The sequence below is a fragment of the Chroicocephalus ridibundus genome, chromosome 14 (genome assembly GCF_963924245.1).
Source record: "Chroicocephalus ridibundus chromosome 14, bChrRid1.1, whole genome shotgun sequence".
Classification (NCBI taxonomy): domain Eukaryota; kingdom Metazoa; phylum Chordata; class Aves; order Charadriiformes; family Laridae; genus Chroicocephalus; species Chroicocephalus ridibundus.
Window position 1 is genome coordinate 7221373 of NC_086297.1, and position 19656 is coordinate 7241028.

The following is a 19656-nucleotide window of genomic DNA, read 5'->3' on the forward strand; positions in this document are numbered from 1 at the left end:
AAAGGGTTAAAGTTCTGGCATTTCTTCTGACTGGCATTTCCAAATCTCTCCTGGGGCCCATGTGGCGTCTATGCCAAAATGCTTTATTATTATACAAACACAGAGCAAGAGGAGGAGATTAAAAAAAAAAAAAAAAAAAAAAAGGAAAAAAAACCCAAAGCAAAACAAAATCAACCTCCGCAGTTTGTCCTCCAAAAGCCGGCCCTGCACGCCGGTTTGAAGCTAACCCGACCAACCCCAACCCCAGTGACACCCGAAAGCGGTATTTAAAGAGCAAAACCAGGGATATTTTAACGCAGAGAGGGCCTGATTCTCACCCCAAACGCCTCTGGGGGCAGGAGGCGGAGGCCCCGCCGCTCCCCCCCCGCCCCAAGATTTAACCGAGCCCCGCGTTAAGACAAGGCCGGGCCGCCCGGCTCCTCCCGACAGGCCCAACCCGGGCTCGGTGGCCCCCGGCGGCCCGCCTCGGCCCGCCTCCGCGCTCACCCCGCCGCAGCCTCCTCACGGCGGGGCCGGCGGCGGCTCAGGCGGCGCCCACGCCCCCCCCCGCACCGCCCCGGTAACTCTTTTCCCCCCCAAAACTGGGGTTTGACGTCTCCCTCCTCGATCCGCAGTGACCAATCAGGCGGCGAGCGGGGCGGGCAGGCAGCCAATCGGTCAGCGTTGCTACCTGTGGGGAGTATTTTTAGACGCGGCGGGGCGGGTGAGGGGGCCGCGCCCCCGCCCGTGAGGGCGGGCTGCCCTCGCTGAGGGGAGGCCGCCCCCCGGCCTCAGCCCCGCCGGTTGTGAGGGGCTGTGGGGCGCCCTCCTTGCCGACCCCCGCGGAGCCGCCATGGCCGCCGCCGAGCTCCCCGTGCGCTGTCACCGCCCGCCCCCCCACCCCCCGCAGCGGCGGTCATGGGAGATGTAGTTCATCGCGCCCCCCACCCCTTCCCGTCCCTGCGGAGATGAGGGGCGCGAGGGCAGGGTTTGACGTAGGCAGTGACGCAACGGTGTTGTGAGGTGAGGAGCGGGCTGACGTAGAGAGCGGCCCCTCCACGCCGCGGTGGGGAGGAGGCAACAGAGGGACCTGCGCGCGCGCACGGGGGCGGGGCCTGGCGGGTGGTGGGCGGGGCCAAACCCGACGCCAGCCAGTGGAGGGCGGGATTTGTGAGCGTGGCCGGGCGGGGCGCGCGGCGGGGGGCGGGGGAAGGGAGGGGATATATAGGGGCGCGCCGGGCGGCGAGGCAGTAGCAGAAGGAGCCCAGCTGCGGCCGCCGAGCGCGCCCGTCGTGGGGGTGTGAGCAGCGCAGCCCTCCCCCCCTTTCCCTCCCCCCCCTTTTTTTTTTCCAACCCTCCCCCCTCCCTTTTTTTTTTTTTTTCTTCTCTTTCCTTTCCCCTCCCATCCTCGCCGAAGGGAGCCGGCTCTCCGAGATGGGGGTCGGGTGCTGAGCCGCCCCCACCCCCCCTCCACCCCGCACTCACACCCCCGCCGGGATCGTTTGCACTAACCCCCGCACACCCACCCGGGTGAGTACCGCTCGCTGAGGGCGGGGGGACGGCCCGGGCGTCTGCGCTGGGGGGGGCCCAGGCCGAAGGCAGACGCTGAGGTGGGGGGCTGAGGCAGCCACCGCCCGGCCCCGGCCGTGAGGCGAGCGAGGGGCTGAGGCAGCCACCGCCCGGCCTCTGAGGCCGGGGGCCGAGGCGGCCGCCGTGACGGCGGGCCTGAGGCAGCTCCCGGCGGCCCCTGAGGCGGGGGGCTGAGGCGGGCGCGGCCCCGGCCGCCGTGACGAGGGACCTGAGGCGGCGCCGGCCCCTGAGGCGGGGGTGCCGAGCCGGTCACGACCCCGCGGTGCCGGGGACCGAGGCGGGCACGGCCCTGCGGAGAGGGGAAGGGCCGGGGGGGCGCGGCGGCACAGGAGCCGACGGGAAGGAGGGCGGGGGGGGGGGGGGGGCAGGAACGGAACCGCCGGCAGCCCCTCAGGCAGAGGGCACGGCCCGGGGAGCCGGGCTGCCAGGGGGTCCCTCCCAAGGCGATCCCCTGGAGGCGCTCGGGCTGGGAGGAGTGAGCGTTGCCGGCTGCGGCTGACTAAGGGCTGCTGTTTGCCCGGGCCGCTCCGGGCAGCGCTGGCAGCCGCCCTGCGGGACCCTGCCCCACGGCGAGGGGGTGCCCGAGCCCGGGGTGCTGGGCTGAGGAGAAGGGCCCTGCACCACCACCATCCCCCTTCCAGTCATCCCCCTTCCTCTTCTTCGTTTTCTTTCTTAGGGGCTCAGAAAATGCCCTTCCTCCTCCTGCTGCTGCCGGGCTGTGAGCAGCAACCTAATGAGCAGCGAGCTAATGAGGGGCGGCCGCCGCGTTATGTAACTCCCCACACTGCCCTCAGCCAGGGCCCGGCCCGGGGAGCGCTTCCCCTCGCAATGATTATAATTTAAAAAAAAAAAAAAAAGTAGTTTTAAATGATCTTTCTTGATTTGTTTGACCAGCTGCTTGTACCGTGGATCAGTTTTTGGGGCTTAGGAAAATTTACAGCGTCTGCCCAGTGCGCCTTGAAAGGATCATTTCATTCCTAAAGGACGTGGCGGAAGGGAAACAAACCAGATGGATTAATAAATAATGTTTAAATGACCCTGTTAACCACCCAATCAGCTTTTCTGTACCGATTGTGTGCCTTTTGTAAATATCTTCTGTTTGCCCTTGATCTTTTCCTTATCCCCACCCAGTGCTGATCCAGCAAACGTTTAAAGGTCGCCTTATCGTACAGGCTTTCAAACTATTCCCATACCATGTTGGGGAGAACACGAGTGGCTTGGAAATAGGGTTCCAGACTTTAAAAGGAGATTATTTGGAGCAAGAAATAAAAAAGCTTTGCATTCACATTGCTAAAGGATTTTGATATTGAGTTTGATTTCTCTACTCTTTAGTGACAGCTACACTAAATTTCATTCCTAGTGATGCAGTGCAGAAAAGCACACTTAATTTAAATTCTCATTGGACATTTAACTTGAGCCAAAAAACACATATTTTGTTTCTTTGGAACTTTTTGAACAAAAGTGTCTCCTGTGGATGAGTACCTTTTATGCTAAGGTACTGCAGGATTTTCATTAGCAGTACATGAGCTAATACTTGATTCTTGTCCCTTTTTTAACTTTATAGGTAGATAATTTCTCTTTTGTCCTTTGTGAAGCAGTGGCAACCATATTTTATATTAAATGTAAAATGGAGTCAGGGAGAAGGAGAAAAGCAATTGGTTTTGAGGCTGTCAAAAGCCCTGTTAGCTCCCCTAACTTCTTGAAATCTGAGCTACAGATAACCCAATATATGAATTTAGTAATTTTAATATATTACATGTGATAACATCGAATAATTCATAGAAAGGGAAAAAATTTGAATTAATTTATTGTAAGAATGTCACGGTCATTGCCACCCTTGTGACAAAAGATATATGCATCTATTTTGTATGCATTGGCTGCATTATCATTTTAGCTATTCTGAGGAAGAATTGTTGTATATGTACAGCGGACATTTTCTCTTCAGTTAGCATAATTTTGCCAGCGCACAGTTTATGCGGATGATTTGCTTGGACTTTAAAATGAATGTTGCATAATTTTAGTTATTTGTGTGAAACCTTCTAAAGCAACTGTTAACATTTTTATAATTCTGTAGCTTATGGTGCAACCAATATGTTTGCAAACTTTAAAATGATAAATGACGCTTGGACTAAGACCTTTCGAGCTGAACTAATAGTCTGGTGCTAAATTTTGCAGCTGAGTACTATAAATCATCCAAATACGGGTTGGTAATTGAACCCTTGACAGGCCTGGCAGTTCTGTGATGTCTTAAAAATTATCCTTGCTGCTTTGTGAATAACTAAACGTCAAGCTCATGTGATTTTGAAATGCCCCATGCTGTATATGTAAACACATGCCTGGTGCATCTTCTGCAGTATTGTTTCTAAGTCATACTGAATGTAATTGACATCCTTACCTTCCGTGGGCATGAACATAAGTAGTTTGATGCACATTTTTTTGATTTTAAAAAGTAACCTATTTTATGCAGGAGGTGAAGCTGAGAGAATAGGCCTTGGAGCTTGATCTTATGCTTTCCTTATTTGGATGTGTTTGCTTTTGTTTTTTCTTAAAGGAACAAGAGCACTCAAGGTGAAGGATAATAATCGACTAGAATCAGCACTTTGAATGAAATTTTGTTTCCCTGTGGCATCTTGAACACTTTCTTCGGGTTTTGAAACAGACTTATAACTTTGTGGCATAGCAGCTATGCAGCTTGAAATCCAAGTAGCACTCAATTTTATTATTTCATATTTGTACAATAAGCTTCCCAGACGACGTGTCAACATTTTTGGTGAAGAGCTTGAAAGACTTCTTAAGAAGAAGTATGAAGGCCACTGGTATCCAGAAAAGCCATACAAAGGATCAGGGTTTAGATGTATACATATAGGGGAGAAAGTGGACCCAGTCATAGAACAAGCATCCAAAGAGAGTGGTTTGGACATTGATGATGTTCGTGGCAACTTGCCTCAGGATCTTAGTGTTTGGATTGACCCATTTGAGGTTTCATACCAAATCGGTGAAAAGGGACCAGTGAAAGTGCTTTATGTGGATGATAATGAAAATGGATGTGAGTTGGATAAGGAGATCAAGAACAGCTTTAACCCAGAGGCCCAGGTGTTCATGCCAATTAGTGACCCAGCATCTTCAGTGTCTAGTTCTCCTTCTCCTCCCTTTGGTCACTCTGCTGCTGTGAGCCCAACTTTCATGCCCCGCTCCACTCAGCCTTTAACCTTCACCACTGCCACATTTGCTGCCACCAAGTTTGGCTCGACCAAAATGAAGAATAGCGGCCGTAGCAACAAGGTCGCCCGCACCTCTCCCACCAACCTTGGCTTGAATGTCAATGACCTGTTGAAGCAGAAAGCCCTTTCCTCCTCCATGCACTCTCTCTACGGGCTTGGCTTAGGCAGTCAGCAGCAGCAGCAGCAACAACAGCAGAAGACTTCTGCCCTTTCTCCTAACGCAAAGGAGTTCATTTTCCCTAACATGCAGGGTCAAGGTAGTACCAGTAGCATCTTTCCTGGTGACAGCCCCCTTAACCTCAGTCCTCTCCAGTACAGTAATGCCTTTGATATGTTTGCAGCCTATGGAGGTCTAAATGAGAAGTCTTTTGTGGATGGCTTGAATTTTAGTTTAAACAACATGCAGTATTCTAACCAGCAATTCCAGCCAGTTATGGCTAACTAAAAATAAAACGAAAGTGAAATACAAGTAAATACTATTGTACAAGTTAAAATGCACGTACCCAAGGGTGTATCTTTTTTTCCACCTCTTGAGATTTTTTTTAAGGCTTGTAGTATGAATACATTCAGGCTTGGTTAGATAAATACAACATGCATCATTTTTTTTCATTTGCCAACCAAGCACAAAATTATTTTATACTGACTGTACATTACAAAAATATACTCTCAAAATAAGGCCTCTTACAGTATTTAAGATATAGCAAGGACGTGGCTAATTTTTTCATGTGTGTATATATATATGTACACAAACATATATGTATATATATTAAAAAAATTGGCACTAATAGGTGGGTTTATTGGTCTTTTTCTAATTGTATAATTTAATTTAGTACAAAGTTTGTAAAATATCAGAGTATATATATTGTTTCTACAACATGGTATTGCATTTATATCTTTTTACTACAGTGATCTGTGACAGCTGCAGCAGCTTCATGTTGTATTTTTTTTACTGAAATTGTAAGATATCCATCTTAAAGACATCAATTCTAAAAAAAAAATAAAAAGTTGTGTACAGAATATTCCTTAGTGGTGGAATTAAAATGTACGAAATATTTGCTTTTTTCAAAAGAAACACAAATTGTATTTTCTGTTAAAAGTTTAAAGATTTTTGCTATATATTATGGAAGAAAATGTAATCGTAAATATTAATTTTGTACCTACATTGTGCAATACTTGAAAAAAGGTATAAAAGTATTTTGAGTCAGTGTCTTACATGTTAAGAGGGACTGAAATAGTTTATATTAAGTTTGTATTAAAATTCTTCAAAATTAATTGACTGTTGTGGTCTGTGTTTTTACTGTTCTGCTGAAGATCAGAGCGCGGCGTTTATTGTGTTGTCAGTGCTAATGATGCAAAAAAGTCTGACTCAGTGCCTCACAAAGGAGCGATGGAAAGGCTTGCTGTGTATTGATGCACCACAATAATGAGTTGCTTTACCTAAAATACTACTGACAAAGCACATAGCCTGATTAAGGACTTGCCTACAATTATTTGAGCAAACTTTCACTTGTTTTCTGTAACTGCAGCTCACTGAAGCCAGAAGGTAATTTTATTTTTTTTATTTTTTCCTTGAGAGTTAAGACTATAAGCTTTGCAAACGTGCAGTTATTGTGTGATATGACGTATCTAGAAGGGACTCAGGTGATTCAATGGAATTCACTTTCCGTGTCATCAGAACGGATTTGAACTATTATCTGGAGAGGTCCTAGACCAGTGCATCAGCGTTCTGCTTCTCTACTGGGGATTAATAGCTCAGAAACTAGACTGAATAAAAGTGCTGATGTACAGCTTACTAAACTCATTGTAAACTTTTATTTTATATGCTCTATTAAAAAGAGAAATGTAATGCAAGTACAATGTGACATTTAAGGGTTTTATTTTAGTGGATTTTACTGATTCTGACTTAATTGATTCTCAAACAGTGAATGTGAGTAGGAGGAGAAACTCGGAGGCTGACAAAACAACTCAGCTTTTCCAGGGCTATTTTGAAGTTACATCCCGTACTCTTTTCCGTCTGTTCGGCAAATAGTGCTCCTTGCTAGTGGACATTGTCAAGGGAAAGAGAAACTTTAATCTGTAAATCTAACAAACATCAACTTATTTTCCATGGCGGTTCCAGTTGTACAAAGAGATGACAACACGCCAAGTGGGTCATCCTTTGGCTCATGATGATGAATTGTGAGCTGCAGGAGTGGAACAGGATTAAAATTATCTGAATTTTAGTATTCCGAAACTGGATTTTGAGACTCTCTTCCTACTTGATGCACTTGATTTTACCCCCGGTTTGCTGCAAGCAGAGTTTTGGTGGGAAAAGCCTAGTGCTGCAAGGAAGAGGGTGTTTTTCTACACCAAGCGTGAGATCTTTGCTTTTGGTCAGGCTGCGAAGAAATGGATGTGGGGGAGATGGAGGCTGACGATGCTATCGATTTCTAATGCCATGGCAACCAATTGAAAAGCAATAATGGAGCGAATGTTTTTTTAGGCATTCGTCTGTCTGTATTTAATTGGCTCCTTTTTATTGAGTTTGCCATCTGGTTTATCTTTCCACTAAGGGCACATCAGTAGACAGAACTGTACTTAAAAGTTTGGTGTCTAATTTTAAGTGGATGGTTTTGCTTTAAAAAAGAATAAGAAAAAAAATATTGGATGAATTACTGAAAAGTTGAGAATGTTAGCTCTGTGTATTGTTTCTATTTGTGTGCCTAGACTTTAAGACTTACTACAATTTTAGTATTTACAATATAATAGTAATACCTAAACTGCCTAGGAGGTTGAGCACCTCTGACGGCAGAGATGATTCTGCGTGTTCTGTCATATTGCTATTCCTGTGATTTAAACTGAGGTTATTTGTCTTAAAGGTCATCGAGCTTATCCTCTTCCCATGCTGATTTGTTCACTTCCAGCTCCGCGTGTGAAGGGCGGTGGTTTGCAGCAAGGAGGAATCTCTGGAAACAAGGTGGTTTTTTGCAGCACCTTTTAATACAAAGATTTTAATAAGCAGAGATTTGTTCTCCCTGGGTTGTTGATGGTGTTTTGCAAGGAGACAATCTGTAGAGAGAGCTGCTAGTTTTCTCAGAGAATGCAAATCGGAAGACTTTGAATGTTTTCTCTTTATAGAAATTAAAGATGTGTGCTTTCTCTTCAGTCTACTTCACCCATTTATTTATCTTTTGCTAAAGTTTGGTGCTGAATTTGTTAGATCAAACATTTACATTGCAACATTCTGTTCCAAGTGAGTGCCAAGTCAGTCTCTGGTTTAACTTGCACGCAGCCAGCATTGTGCTCTCGAGCCTGCTGCCAGGTAAGGGCGTTTGCTTCGAGAGCGGGGACCTAAAAAGGAGTGAAGGCGGGGGGGAAAGGAAGCATTTGCTCAGTTGTGCAAGTTCTTTTGTATTTTCTCGTGTGAACATGCAGTTTACTTCCTTAAAATTGCCAGTGTAAGTTAAACCCCGGAAGGTGTCTTTAATTTACAGTGAAGAAAAGGGTACAACCTTAAATATGTGTCCCCCCTCAATGCTGCTTAGTGCATCCTGTCTCTTCACTCCAAGTCCCCACCCAGGCACAAGTTCAGCGCACTTTCAGCTGTATGGCTTGCTCAGTTCAGCACAATGTGATAACTTTTTAAGATCATAATCTGGGATCTGTGAAACGGAATGCGGGGGCATCGTGGCCGGGCAGGGCGGAGGGGGTTCAACGGGCAGCTGTGGTCTCTGCTGCATTTGTTCTGTGGGTAGGCAGCTGACCTTACTCTTAATCGGAAGTCTAGTAGCGGTCACCAAATTTAAACTGATGTGATTATTTCTGCAAAGGAGAGCCGGCTCGCAGGTGGAGTTGACAATACGTAGTTCTCCGTCGCTGTGTCCTGCTGGCAAAGGCTCCTGCTGCCGACGGGGATCCAGAGGGCACAGGCTGGACGGGCACTGCTGTCTCGGTGAGTACAAGTTTTGTCATTCTTTTAACTCCAGCTAAGCTATCATCATTTATACCAATTGAGACCAGGGTGTAAGCCACCAAAAGATCCATCCACCCTTCTCCGTGCAACATTAGAAAGCTATTAACATTGCTTGTGCAGACAGCGGCAGCAGATGATGACCCAGCACCCCGTGTCCCGCCGTATCCCTGCCCCGTTAGCAGCAAACAGCCCAGTTGCATTTCTGAAATATCAAGTAACCAAACAACTAGTTGTTAAATCAGCTCTTTGGGCCAGCATGGGATCAAACCAGAGCTCATTTACTGATCTGACGCCCCAGACTGTTCTATTAACGTTTCAGGAATAAATACCTCCGAGTTTGTGTTGGTAGTTTTGGAGCAGATGAAGCAAACCGGTGGTTCAGCACTCTTTTTTATATCATCAGCAAGTTGATTTAAATTGAGTGTACAGAGTTGGCTGCATTCCTCTCATGAGCTGCATAAAAAGTTTGCTAAATCGAAGTGCCAGAGCTAAATCGAAGTGCCAGAGCTGTAAAATCCTGCTGAAGGGATTGTTTCCAAAGATCAGCGAGAGGAACGGTTAAACTGTTACCGTGGCAGTGCGCGTGTGACTTTTGTCCTCTTGGCTTTATTTTAGTGACGGTAGTAAGGAGTTTTGCCTTACAGAAGGGAAAAAGCATTAAGACTCGGGAACATAAACCACATTCCCTTTGGCACTGCGAGTTCTCTACCTCATAGGCAAAATATGATCAGTGTGCGGAACAAATAGCAGGTGTAAAATATTTTTAGAAAAACCTTGGCGTACAGCACAGACATCCCTCAACCCCCGTCCTTTATTCTGTCAACTTTTGTTTGCTCAAAACAATCTGTAGTATTGACGGCTGCACTTTTGGTGGAACTTGCTGTAGTTTTCATTGGGTAATTTAGTGCTTCAGAGGCCTGAAACCAGAGATTCTCTCCTCCTCTGAGAGCTGGGACACCATTACATTTAAACAGGCTGTCGTCTCCGTGCCCTCATGGAGCTCGTTGCACTCGTTCCCGTTTCCCCTTGGCTTCAACACTGCCCGTAGCATGAAACAAAACAGAGCGCTGGGAATGTAGTGCCTTAATTATTGTTTAGTGCCCCTGCGAGCTGCTTTGAGAAGGTTGTACCAACAGGGCAGGCTAATGTAACTAAAACCAGACCTGGAAAACCACCCTCTTTTTCCTTGGCAGAATATATCCATTCCCTGCTACGCCCATAACCCCTTCCTTCGTCTTTTCTGCCTCTCCCACAGCATCCTCAGAAGGACCAGCTTGTGCGTGCTCCCTTTGTTCGCCGTCTCTCGCTACTTGCTCTGCTGCGATGGGCTTTGACGCCACTCTTCTTTTCACCCCTTTCCACTTCTCTCTGACCTCATCTCTGAATTTGCTCCACGCCAGGAGCTGCTGTGCCACGGCAGAGCTGGGCACGCCAGGCTCTGGCTGCCGAAAGGTGCCCTCTCCCTCCACCCCTTGATGGGCTGCGGCTTACTTGACTTTCTCTCTAAAGGCATAGTGTGAAGAACTACTGAATGTCAGAATACAGTTAAGGATTGTATTAGATGCTCACAGTCTCATGGATTTGCTGCTTGGGCAGCCTCGTCCAGTAACGCAACAGCCTGGGAGTTTTTAGTCCCGTTGATGGAAATGGGAGGTGGCAGGTTAGTGATGAACATGGTATAACAGATGACAACTCAGGCACCCCACGTTCCAGATCTGGCTCTGGGCAAGTCATTGCCCTTTTCTGTGTTGGTTTCCTCCTCTGTCTCCATTGAAATTCCCTGTTAGCAAGTGTCAGACGTCAGCTGGCTGTTGCTGTGTTTTTGCGGTCAATAAGGAACTTCATCCAGTTGCTGTGTGCCACAGGAGCATCTTCTGAGGTTGACCTGCCATTCCCTCCGTCTACTGCCTTTAGTCTCGGTGGCCTTTGAGAGTCTCCTCCGTTGTACAGTTCACTTAAGGTGTATTAGGTGACCTTTGCATTTTGGAATAAGGCATGCATATAAAAGTGAAGCACTTGATTCTCATTGTCCATGGTATATAGAGTCTGATTCACCCACCGTCGGAGCAGTGAGATCTCACATACTGACTATTGTGATTCTCTAAAAGAATTTCTGTGGGTGTTTCTATAGATATGGAAGTATATATTCCTCCAGTACAAATCATGTGAAAATTTTACACCAGCCTACTCGCTGAAGTTGCTGCTGGTCAAAATTAGACTTGCATACAGATTTTACGAGCTAAAACAAATTCCCCTTTGATTTTCGTTAGACCATAAGGTTTAGCACCCTGCGCGCCAGCACAGAGAGAGGGCTGCAGGCTTCTGCCGCCAGCTGTGCTATGAACTGTCTGCCCAGCCTTCAACAGATCGCTTCAGCCCTGTCAAGAGTAGTTTCGGTGGTTTTAAGCCCAAATTTGAGCCTTTTAACTCCCTGCTGAGTCTCAGATGTCGTAGATAACCGCAACGTATTTTTGAAGCCAGTGGGTTCTCTGTCCGTCTCTCGGGGTTAGTCAGGTACGAGCAGCACCGCCGTTTGGCAATTTAATGGGAAGAGTGAAAAATTCCTGACTGCTGCCGAAAGTGTTAATGCCTGCGGCAATTACTGACTTTGCAGGTATTTGTGAATCTCATATTTATTAACTGCTTCGAGCCATAGACCCTCTTTTACTTGAGAACAGTCGGTACTTCATTTTTAAGTAATGCGTAATGATATTCCCCATTTGTGCCTTCTAGACTGTTAGTGCTGTCCTTAAAGACAGTCCTTCAGTATTGCCAAACCACTCAAGAAATTGTGGTTCCGGCCTCCAAGAATATTTTAGAAATTATGAGGTAATCTTAACTAATAATCAACCTCGCACCGTGTTCATTTATCTTCTGGGTATAGAGTTAAATAGATTTCAGAATGTTCGAACTTCTCTCTATGAGTCCTCTATGAACTTAATTTTTATGTGAGCATTTGGGTCCTTAGGAAATCACAGGTTCCCTGGGACTGGCACTTCACAGGAAACAAAATATCTAAGGGATAGCGATGAACTGAGAAGTTTTGGCAATTAACCACGGCTGCTTAATGGAATCAGATGTCTAAGTGATACGGGAGGACCCAGACCTACCACCGCCCTCCTGCCTGTGTGGTTTGATCACAGATCCGACAGTCTGGCGGCAACAACTGCCGGCAACCAACTCGAATTAACTTGTACAAACTGATAAAGGACAGAAACCCTCGGTAAGAGATCAACCGCTGCATCTCTGACCTCTCACTCCCGACCTTCAAGGAAGGTCTCCAAAACTGCTTCAAAAGACAATCCGACTACTAAAATTCCTGACTCTAGGATATAAAAATCACTCAGATATTGATTGCGTATTACATTATAATTTTTGCTACCACCGGCCATCCCTAGGCAATAATTATTGCTGTCTCTCTCGCCCTCTCTTTGTGCCATAAATGACATTATCAGCTGTCCTTTGGCTACTATCCTCCCTTTGATCAACAGGAACCAATCACCCTTTCCCTCAAATTGCCTAATTCATTAATATAATGAAGTTTAACTCAGAACAATTATTCTCAACCTGTATTTAGCTCTAAGGTTATTGCTTCTATTTCAGACCCGAGGAAGCCTTATGCGCCTGAAAGCGTGTCTAGTTTTTCCAAGTACAGCAGCTGACCTAATAAAGGGTGTCCCCTCTCCCTGCCCTTGCCTCACTTACGTCTCGCACTGTCCCCGCTACGACGCATCTGCCGGGCTCGTTCTTGCCCGGCTGAGCCTACAAACGAAGGCATAGCCTTGGTGAGCTACTATGGGAGGTGCTCTACTGGCCCAATTAATAGGAGGGAAGCGTAGGCATCACGTGGTGGAGCTGCTGGGTCTACAAGCCATCTGTCCCACCTTGCCTGGGATCGCCTTGCTGTCCCCGCGCATGCCATGTGGCAGTGGCTGGTGGGAGGTGAGCGAAGGTGATGGTGACACCAGAGAGCTGTCGGCAAGGTTGACGTGAGGATCACCTCAGTAGATGGCATGCGTTTGGGGGCGATGAACTTTCGGAGGTCGGTAAGGTTGTTTTTTCTCAGTGTCTCTGAAGTCTCGGTGTCTGGTTTTAAGAATTCGGTATTTGGAGCAGCTGCCCTGCCCGAAGTCAGACAGCAGAAGATCGGTTAAACGTAGGGTCCGGATCTCATCTCTACGTATCAGTCCTTTTTTAAATGTGTTGCTGTACAAACTCTCACCTCCTTTATTCTTTGAAATTCCTAGGTTCCCCCTCTCTATTTTTCTTCTCTTTTCCTTCAAGGTCTTCCTTAAAACTTGCGTTTCTTAGTTTCTTTCCCAAACCAAGTGTTCTTCCCGTGCCGAGGTCTGTGCCTCACCATGTATAATTTGCAGCGTATTATCTGATGGAGACTGTAATCTCTTCAGGGCAGGGCTGTGTCCCTCTCCGGACTCACTGCTGCCTGTTTTACTCTACAGGGTTGAATAAGAAGGACAGAAATAGAAGAGTATACAGACACTCCCAGATAAACTGTGTATTTTGTGATCTGTGTTCAAGAAACAAATGCAGGAACAATTGTTATTAGTGACACGGTTTACGCTGTACCACTGGAGGCTATAGAAGAAGGAGATGCTTTAGGCAAAGAAGCTTCCTTTACAAAGCATTTGTGGAACATGTTTATCTAAAAATACACATAATTATGGTAGAGAACGATGTTCCTCTGCTAGTCTATAGTTAATTGTCAATGGCAACGGGGGACTCTTAAATCTTGTAAACAGTCCTGCTGTACTAATATCATATACTTTATCCCTTTCCCTCCTGCAGCATCCCGAAGCCCTTCCCAGGCTGATGGCCGCGGCCGCCGCTGCTGTTGAAGCAGTCGGTGTACCCCCATGCCCACCGAGGCGAGGAGGAGGAGGAGGATGGACGGAGAGGAGGATGATGACCCTGTTCACCTACAGCAGAGGTAACTGGGGGCAGGGAAACCTGAACTGGGCAGGGCGGATTTTTTGCCTTTTACAGTCACTGAAACTTTTCCTCTCTATATATGCTCTGTGGGTAATAATGCATTTTAAAATACATTTTGCTCTGAGGTCTCCAATGAGTTTGGCTTTTTGGATGCCTGCACAGACTCCACTCCTAAATGTCTGCCTGACGAAATTAGAAATGAATGATATGTAAGTGGAGAACAGGGGTCATCTGTGAGACTGGCTTTGAGATGACTCTCTACAAAAGTCAGAGTGCTTAGAGCTACGATTTTGGCTTTGCCTGTTTTCCAGAGAGATCTGAGGTTGGCCAGCCCGACCCTGCTGCCGAGGGCATTGCTGCGGGGCGGCAACTGGCCCGTTCCCAGTCACGACCTTTGCATTTGCTGGAACAAAAGGCCCATTCTGGCTGGGAATGCTATGGCCAGGTCTCGCGTCGTCCGGTTCCCGGTTGCTTTTCGGAAAGAGCTATCTGTGCTCAAGTGCCCCGGCTTCGAGCCGCTTCTGTGGGGCACCATCATCTTGGATATTTTGGTCTTTTGTCATATCTAAAAAGGTATCTGTGTTATTTGCAAGCAGTTCGTCACCTGCTAGCCAGAGTGGAGTTGTTTTCCTTAAGGATGCTTAGGATCACATAGCTCTTACAGGCAGAGGTGAAGATGTCCGTAGATGTTGGGATTAGTCACGTGACTGCTGCAGTTATCTTCATCCAGAGCCTTTTCTTCCACTCCCCGTTGGAGCTCCTGAACTCGAGGGCTGTGTCTGATCTCCAGCCTTTCCCATAATGGCATTTATCTGGGCAGGATGAAAGACAAAGGGGAGCCCAGGCTGTATAACCTCTACCCAGTTATTTCTTTCTTTACTTGGGGTTTTTTTTTTTTTTGTAACCACTTGATAAATCATGCTGTGGAGAGCCAGGAATGAAAGGATATGACCTGCTCACTGTGCTCGCCTGCTCCTTGGCTTCCAGCAGCGGTTCCCATTTTGGTGGGCCTCCATTCCCCGTCAGCACAAGGTGCAGCCCTGTTTCTGTGCCTTGCAGAGGAGCCGTGAGGTTTCCTTCTCGCTTGAGAGCCCTGGGAGACCCCGGGGGTACAACGTCGCTGCTGTTGTAAAGCACCGCCCAGTCATCAACAGACTTCTATCCTCAGAAAAGCCCCATGTGGCATCGCTGTCCCCGTCCTCGAGGTGGGGACGGGTCAGAGGAGAGGTGGAGGAGCCAGGGACGAGGTGAGCTGTGGACTTTGGCACCACAAAGGTGGCCCTTGTTCTCCTGTGAAGTGCGCGATCCCTCCCACAGCACGGGAAAAGAGAAAGTGGTATTTGCTTTCCGTCCATTCAGGATCCTCTGCGTGATTGGGGTGTGCGTAAACTGGGGACAGCTGCTTTTTGGGGATGTTTTCAAGGGAGCTGATGTCGAGCGGGATGAAATGGCAGCGACTGTCGCTTAACATAGACAGGGGCACAAATCCTTTCTGCGGGAGATGACCCGGGCCGTGTGGTGCCCACAACAGACGCGTTAATTGGTGTGTAACACTCAACAGCATCCGAGCAGCATGGGGATGAGCCAGTTGAGACAAAAAGAAGGAAAATTGTAAACTGGTCATTACCCATTGTAACTCTTTGAAGTCCTCCCAGAAGCAGTCCCCAAAAGCCCACCAAAACCCAGCGGGTTTATGCTGATGCCCGCCCGCGGTGCGGCCGGCCCAGGCAGAGGGTCTGTGCCGGGCGCTTTGCCGCTGTAAGCGTCGTTTGCCCTTGCAGAGGTCAGGTTCTGGGAGGCCACTTGCAGAGCAAATGCCTTCGCTGCGCACTTTGTCCTGGCGAACTGGAAGAACCTGACGGACTGGTGAAGCGGGGACCCTGCAGCCGGCTCCTGCCGGGACTCACTTGGGCATTTTTTTTTCTTCCCTCCATCGTCCCAGCGGTGAAGTAACGTTTGCTGAGGGGAGCCTTTCGACATGGCAATTGGCCCACGGGGCTGGGTTGAGGCACGGCTGGGTCTAGGATGCTCTAAAAATATATGTGACAAATGTAAACATTGGCTTTTGCCGGGGCGGGCGGGTGTCTGCCCGGTGGAGCGGGGCGGTCGGTGTCACCGGGTGCTGCGGGTGGCAGAGGAGTTGGGGGGGGGAGGGAGGAAACGCTTTCTTCCTCTGGGTTGGTTTTGGTTTTGGTTTAAAGCAGTTATTTAAAATTATACCAGCTTCACGTATTAAAATTGCAGCTTTTCCGCCATCGTGTCGCGGTAACCGTGTCTCGACAGGTAGGGGAAGAAACTGGAAGGGGGGGAAATAAGGAACTGAAGAAAGAGGAAGGACCTATTGAAGGGGAAATGCCTCCACCTCCTCCCTGGGCTCTGCTCTTTGTGCTCTTTTCTCTTTCATTTTAAGACGTGAAAGTGAACATAACGATTAGGAAGGAAGGTGGTCTGAGCCCCCGCTTGTAGCCGAAGGGCTCTCCCCGCGTCCAGCCTCCCGGTGCGGCCGCAGCAGGGGACAGGGCAAGGTGACACGGCCTGGTGCCACGTCAGCAGCCTGCGCGCTCCTGCCCGTGGCTGCCAACAAAGGTGGCCATTGAGAGCCCGCCGTGTCTCTGCTCTCGGCGATTGTGCTCTGGGAACGGGGCTGAAACCACCAGCTTGCTTTTGCGCAGGCAGCTGATGAGCCACGTGAGCATGTTCTCCTCCTCCTCCTCCTCCTCCTCCTCCTCCTCCTGTCCCGCAGAAGGTCTCTGGCAGGTTGCAGGGCTGTGCGAGCGCTGGGACGGAGGACTGGGCTGGCTGGAAATGGGCTCCCGCAGGGGAACGAGCAACACCCACCCAAGCAGCCGCAAAGCAAACAAACGCGCTTTTCCCCAGCCCGTTGACTTTTTCTGTCAGCTGAGGAGGCAACAGCAGAATAAGGGAAAATGTAGCTTTTTATTTCCCTCCCGTGCCCTTGCTAACTCCAGCCACCCGCTGTGCGCAGCCCCAGAAGCAATGCTGCTTTATTTTGTTCAAGGCACTTCTGCTCCAGAGCATAAAGTTACTCAGCGTTTGCAGGACCAGGTCACTGTAGATATTTTTATTCTGTGTCTATTTTGCTCTGCCTCAGGCTGACGTATTCGTGTTATGGATGCTTCCAATTAGCAGTGCACGAATGTAAACAATGCTTTACTCATACGTTACAAATCGAAAGAGGTATTTATATTTATTTTTTTTTTTTTTTAGTTATGTTTGCAAAAATGTATTCACCTTCAGATTTTCCTTATGCAAAAACGCAAGCACCTGCCCTCCAGGGAAGGTTGGGCGAGCGGAGGGCGCAGGAGCCGGGCTACGCCACGCTCTATAAACAAACGGGTGGTTTTGAAAGCAGGACCTGGAGGAGTTTGCAAGTTTGCAAATGCATTTATTTAAGCAAGCAACCCATCTGCTCCTACCAGTAATGGCTTCGCGCACCGGTTGTGTATTTGCTGAGCTCACGGGCCGATGAGTTTTGCGTATGTTACATGATTTGCACGAATCGATGTGCAACGCAGCCACACGTGCTCACGTCTGCAGCACGCCCGCCGTGAAGACAGGGATTTGAAGAGTGACCTAGTTAGCACCTAGCAGCGGCCGGATCTTCAGGGCAAAAATAGACTTATTTATCTTTTTTGTTTGTTTTTAAGGAACTGTTAGAGTTTATTAGGCAGACCGGAGCAATGGCCGTTTCGTAGGGCTGCGGGACATCCCCAGGCTGCGGCTGCCACGAGGGCGAGGTTCGGAGCTGCTCGGCTCGCCCGGCTGGCCCGGGAGGGAAACTCCACGTCGCACGCGACGGTAGCACAGCTGGATGGAGGACCTGCCCCCCTCGCAGCATTGCCGAGGACACGGAGATGCATTTTAATTCTAGCTAGGGAAGTGGGGAGAAGTTAAGTCTTATCCGGAAAAAGAAAACGAGTCCCTCAATATGGGAAATATGGAATATAAGCAGAACTCCAAAGGTCCTACCTAGAAACATCTTTCTGAGCCCTTCAGGGTGTCGGGGGTCCCTGTTTCTATTTACGTGTCCATCTCCCACCGCTTCCTCCCGTGGTGGCACCTGAGGCTGTAGAAACCTCCCTTCTTGCCAGAAACCTTCCTGGATCTGGAAACAGCACTTTTTTCGCCAGGCTGGGCAACGCTTGCAGAATGACGTCGCAGACCCTCGCTCGGGAGCGTTTGCCCTGGAGCTTGATTTAAGGCCTGAGCTCTCCTGGCAAAACCCAGGAGCCGCTGCTGCGATACGCTCCCTTGAGCAGGCTGGGGAGAAAAGTGCAGGCCAGAAACTTAGGTTTTATCACCCTGTAATGCCCAGAGGCTCAAACCCGTGACAAAAGTCTCACTGGTCAAGGCAACGACTAAAAAAAAAGAAGAAAGGGGGAAAAAAAAAAAACCCAAACCTGTCCTCTCTCGAGATTACCAACTAAACCACCTGTGAGCTGCAATAATTCTGCAAAAGGGTGCTCTCAGGAGTGTTTTTTACAGTGAAAGTAGTCATAAATAATAATAAAAAAATGCATGTGTATGTGTTTTACAAAGCAAGGGAAAAAGTTCTCCTCTTCAAGCCCGTAGCCTGTGAATAATTTGTGAACAAGAGAAGCAGCTCCATCTATCTTGCGCTGTATTCGTTACAAATCATTCGCTCGTGTGTAGATCTTCCTGCCGGGGTGGGAGCAGCAAATCCTCCTGCAGTTTTTGTCTGCTGGAAAACTCCTACGGCTGAACACGAAAAATGGAATGGGTAAGTAACAGGTGTAGAGGCGCACCTCAGGACGGATGTATTCCCGGGGCGGAGGGGCTGGGTGACGATGTTTATGGGGCAGCTGGTGGCTGCGGGGCAGGATTTCTGGCTGGCACACATTCCTGAGCCACGAGGGCTAATAATTTTGCAGGAAAACAAAAGCCAAGCCAAAAAGACCATCTCCAAACCTCCAGCGAGCAGGAAAACTGCCACTTCCCCCAGTGAAATGGCATCAGAGCATCCCGTCTTGGAGAAAACTCTGATTTCCAGAGCTCGCGGAAGGTCCCTAGGTGGCAACACTGCTCCTCCTGACCCTCCTGTGAGTCTCCTCGGGGTTGACAGACTCCCGAAAGCTCCTGCTTTGGAGATGATGTGACTAAGTGAGACCTGAAACTTCCATTCACAAATAAAAGCGAGAAAAAGAGCATGCGTTTAATGCTGGGGGCAGCAAAGGAAAGCGTAACCTTGTGATCGCCGAAAGGCTCTGCCATCTGAAGGCAAATTACAAGAACGAACAATACACCCAGGGACTTATTTATTTAAAAGAAATAACAAGATTTTAAAGCCCAGTTTGTGACACCGAGAGGTGACTCATGATCCCTAAGTGCTTTGGGCTGCGCTTAGATATTTCTGTAACCGAAAGCCCAACAAGTAACAATTGCAGAAAGGTGGTCCCAGCCCTTCCAGCCTCCAGGAGCGGGACCCGGGATGCTCCGCGTGGCACCGAGGGACCCCTCGCTCCCTCCCCTCGCCCCTCTGTTGGGACTGCAAGCTCCCCGCGGGTCAGCTGCAGCTCTCCGTCCCTCTTCGCAGAGTTGGGGCCCCCTTCCAGGCCCCCCCATAAGACAAACGCGGTACCGGAATCCCGAGCGCAGGCACGGGCTGGACAGTGAAGGAGAAAAATGCCCACCCCCACCGCGCTCCTGATATTTTCAGGGGAAAAGCATCATCAGAGACCCAATAGATAAGGAGATTTTGGTGTCAGTCCTGCTTATCACGCCTGTTAGGGGAGTAGATCTGAGAAAGCCGTTAACTTTTTCCTTTTAATCTGTTTATTCCCTGCTGAGCCTGCGCAGACCGGCTGCATCTGTGCGCAGCGCTGCGGCGCTGGTGGCCCGCACTTGTGAGCAGCTGCTCCTTCACCCGAACGCCCACCCCCCCAACAGAAGTACCAGTGTCGTTATGTCAGAGAGAAGGTGCTT

General features: G+C 48.7%; 2 protein-coding genes across 2 annotated transcripts in view; both read left to right on the top strand.

Moving 5' to 3' along the window:
• Positions 1–1365: 1365 nt before the first annotated feature.
• Positions 1366–6062, top strand: TOB1 (transducer of ERBB2, 1). Its single transcript, XM_063352313.1, has 2 exons — positions 1366–1509; positions 4121–6062. The coding sequence occupies exon 2, from the start codon at positions 4255–4257 to the stop codon at positions 5233–5235; it is 981 nt and encodes a 326-aa protein (XP_063208383.1). The 5' UTR covers positions 1366–1509; positions 4121–4254; the 3' UTR covers positions 5236–6062.
• An 8625-nt stretch (positions 6063–14687) lies between these two features.
• Positions 14688–19656, top strand: part of LOC134523242 (uncharacterized) — a 32238-nt gene continuing 27269 nt past the window's right edge. The window contains exons 1-2 of the mRNA XM_063351939.1: positions 14688–15636; positions 17361–18454. Of these exons, the coding sequence (XP_063208009.1) occupies positions 18446–18454 (9 nt within the window). The 5' untranslated portion in view covers positions 14688–15636; positions 17361–18445. The remainder of the gene's footprint in view (positions 15637–17360; positions 18455–19656) is intronic.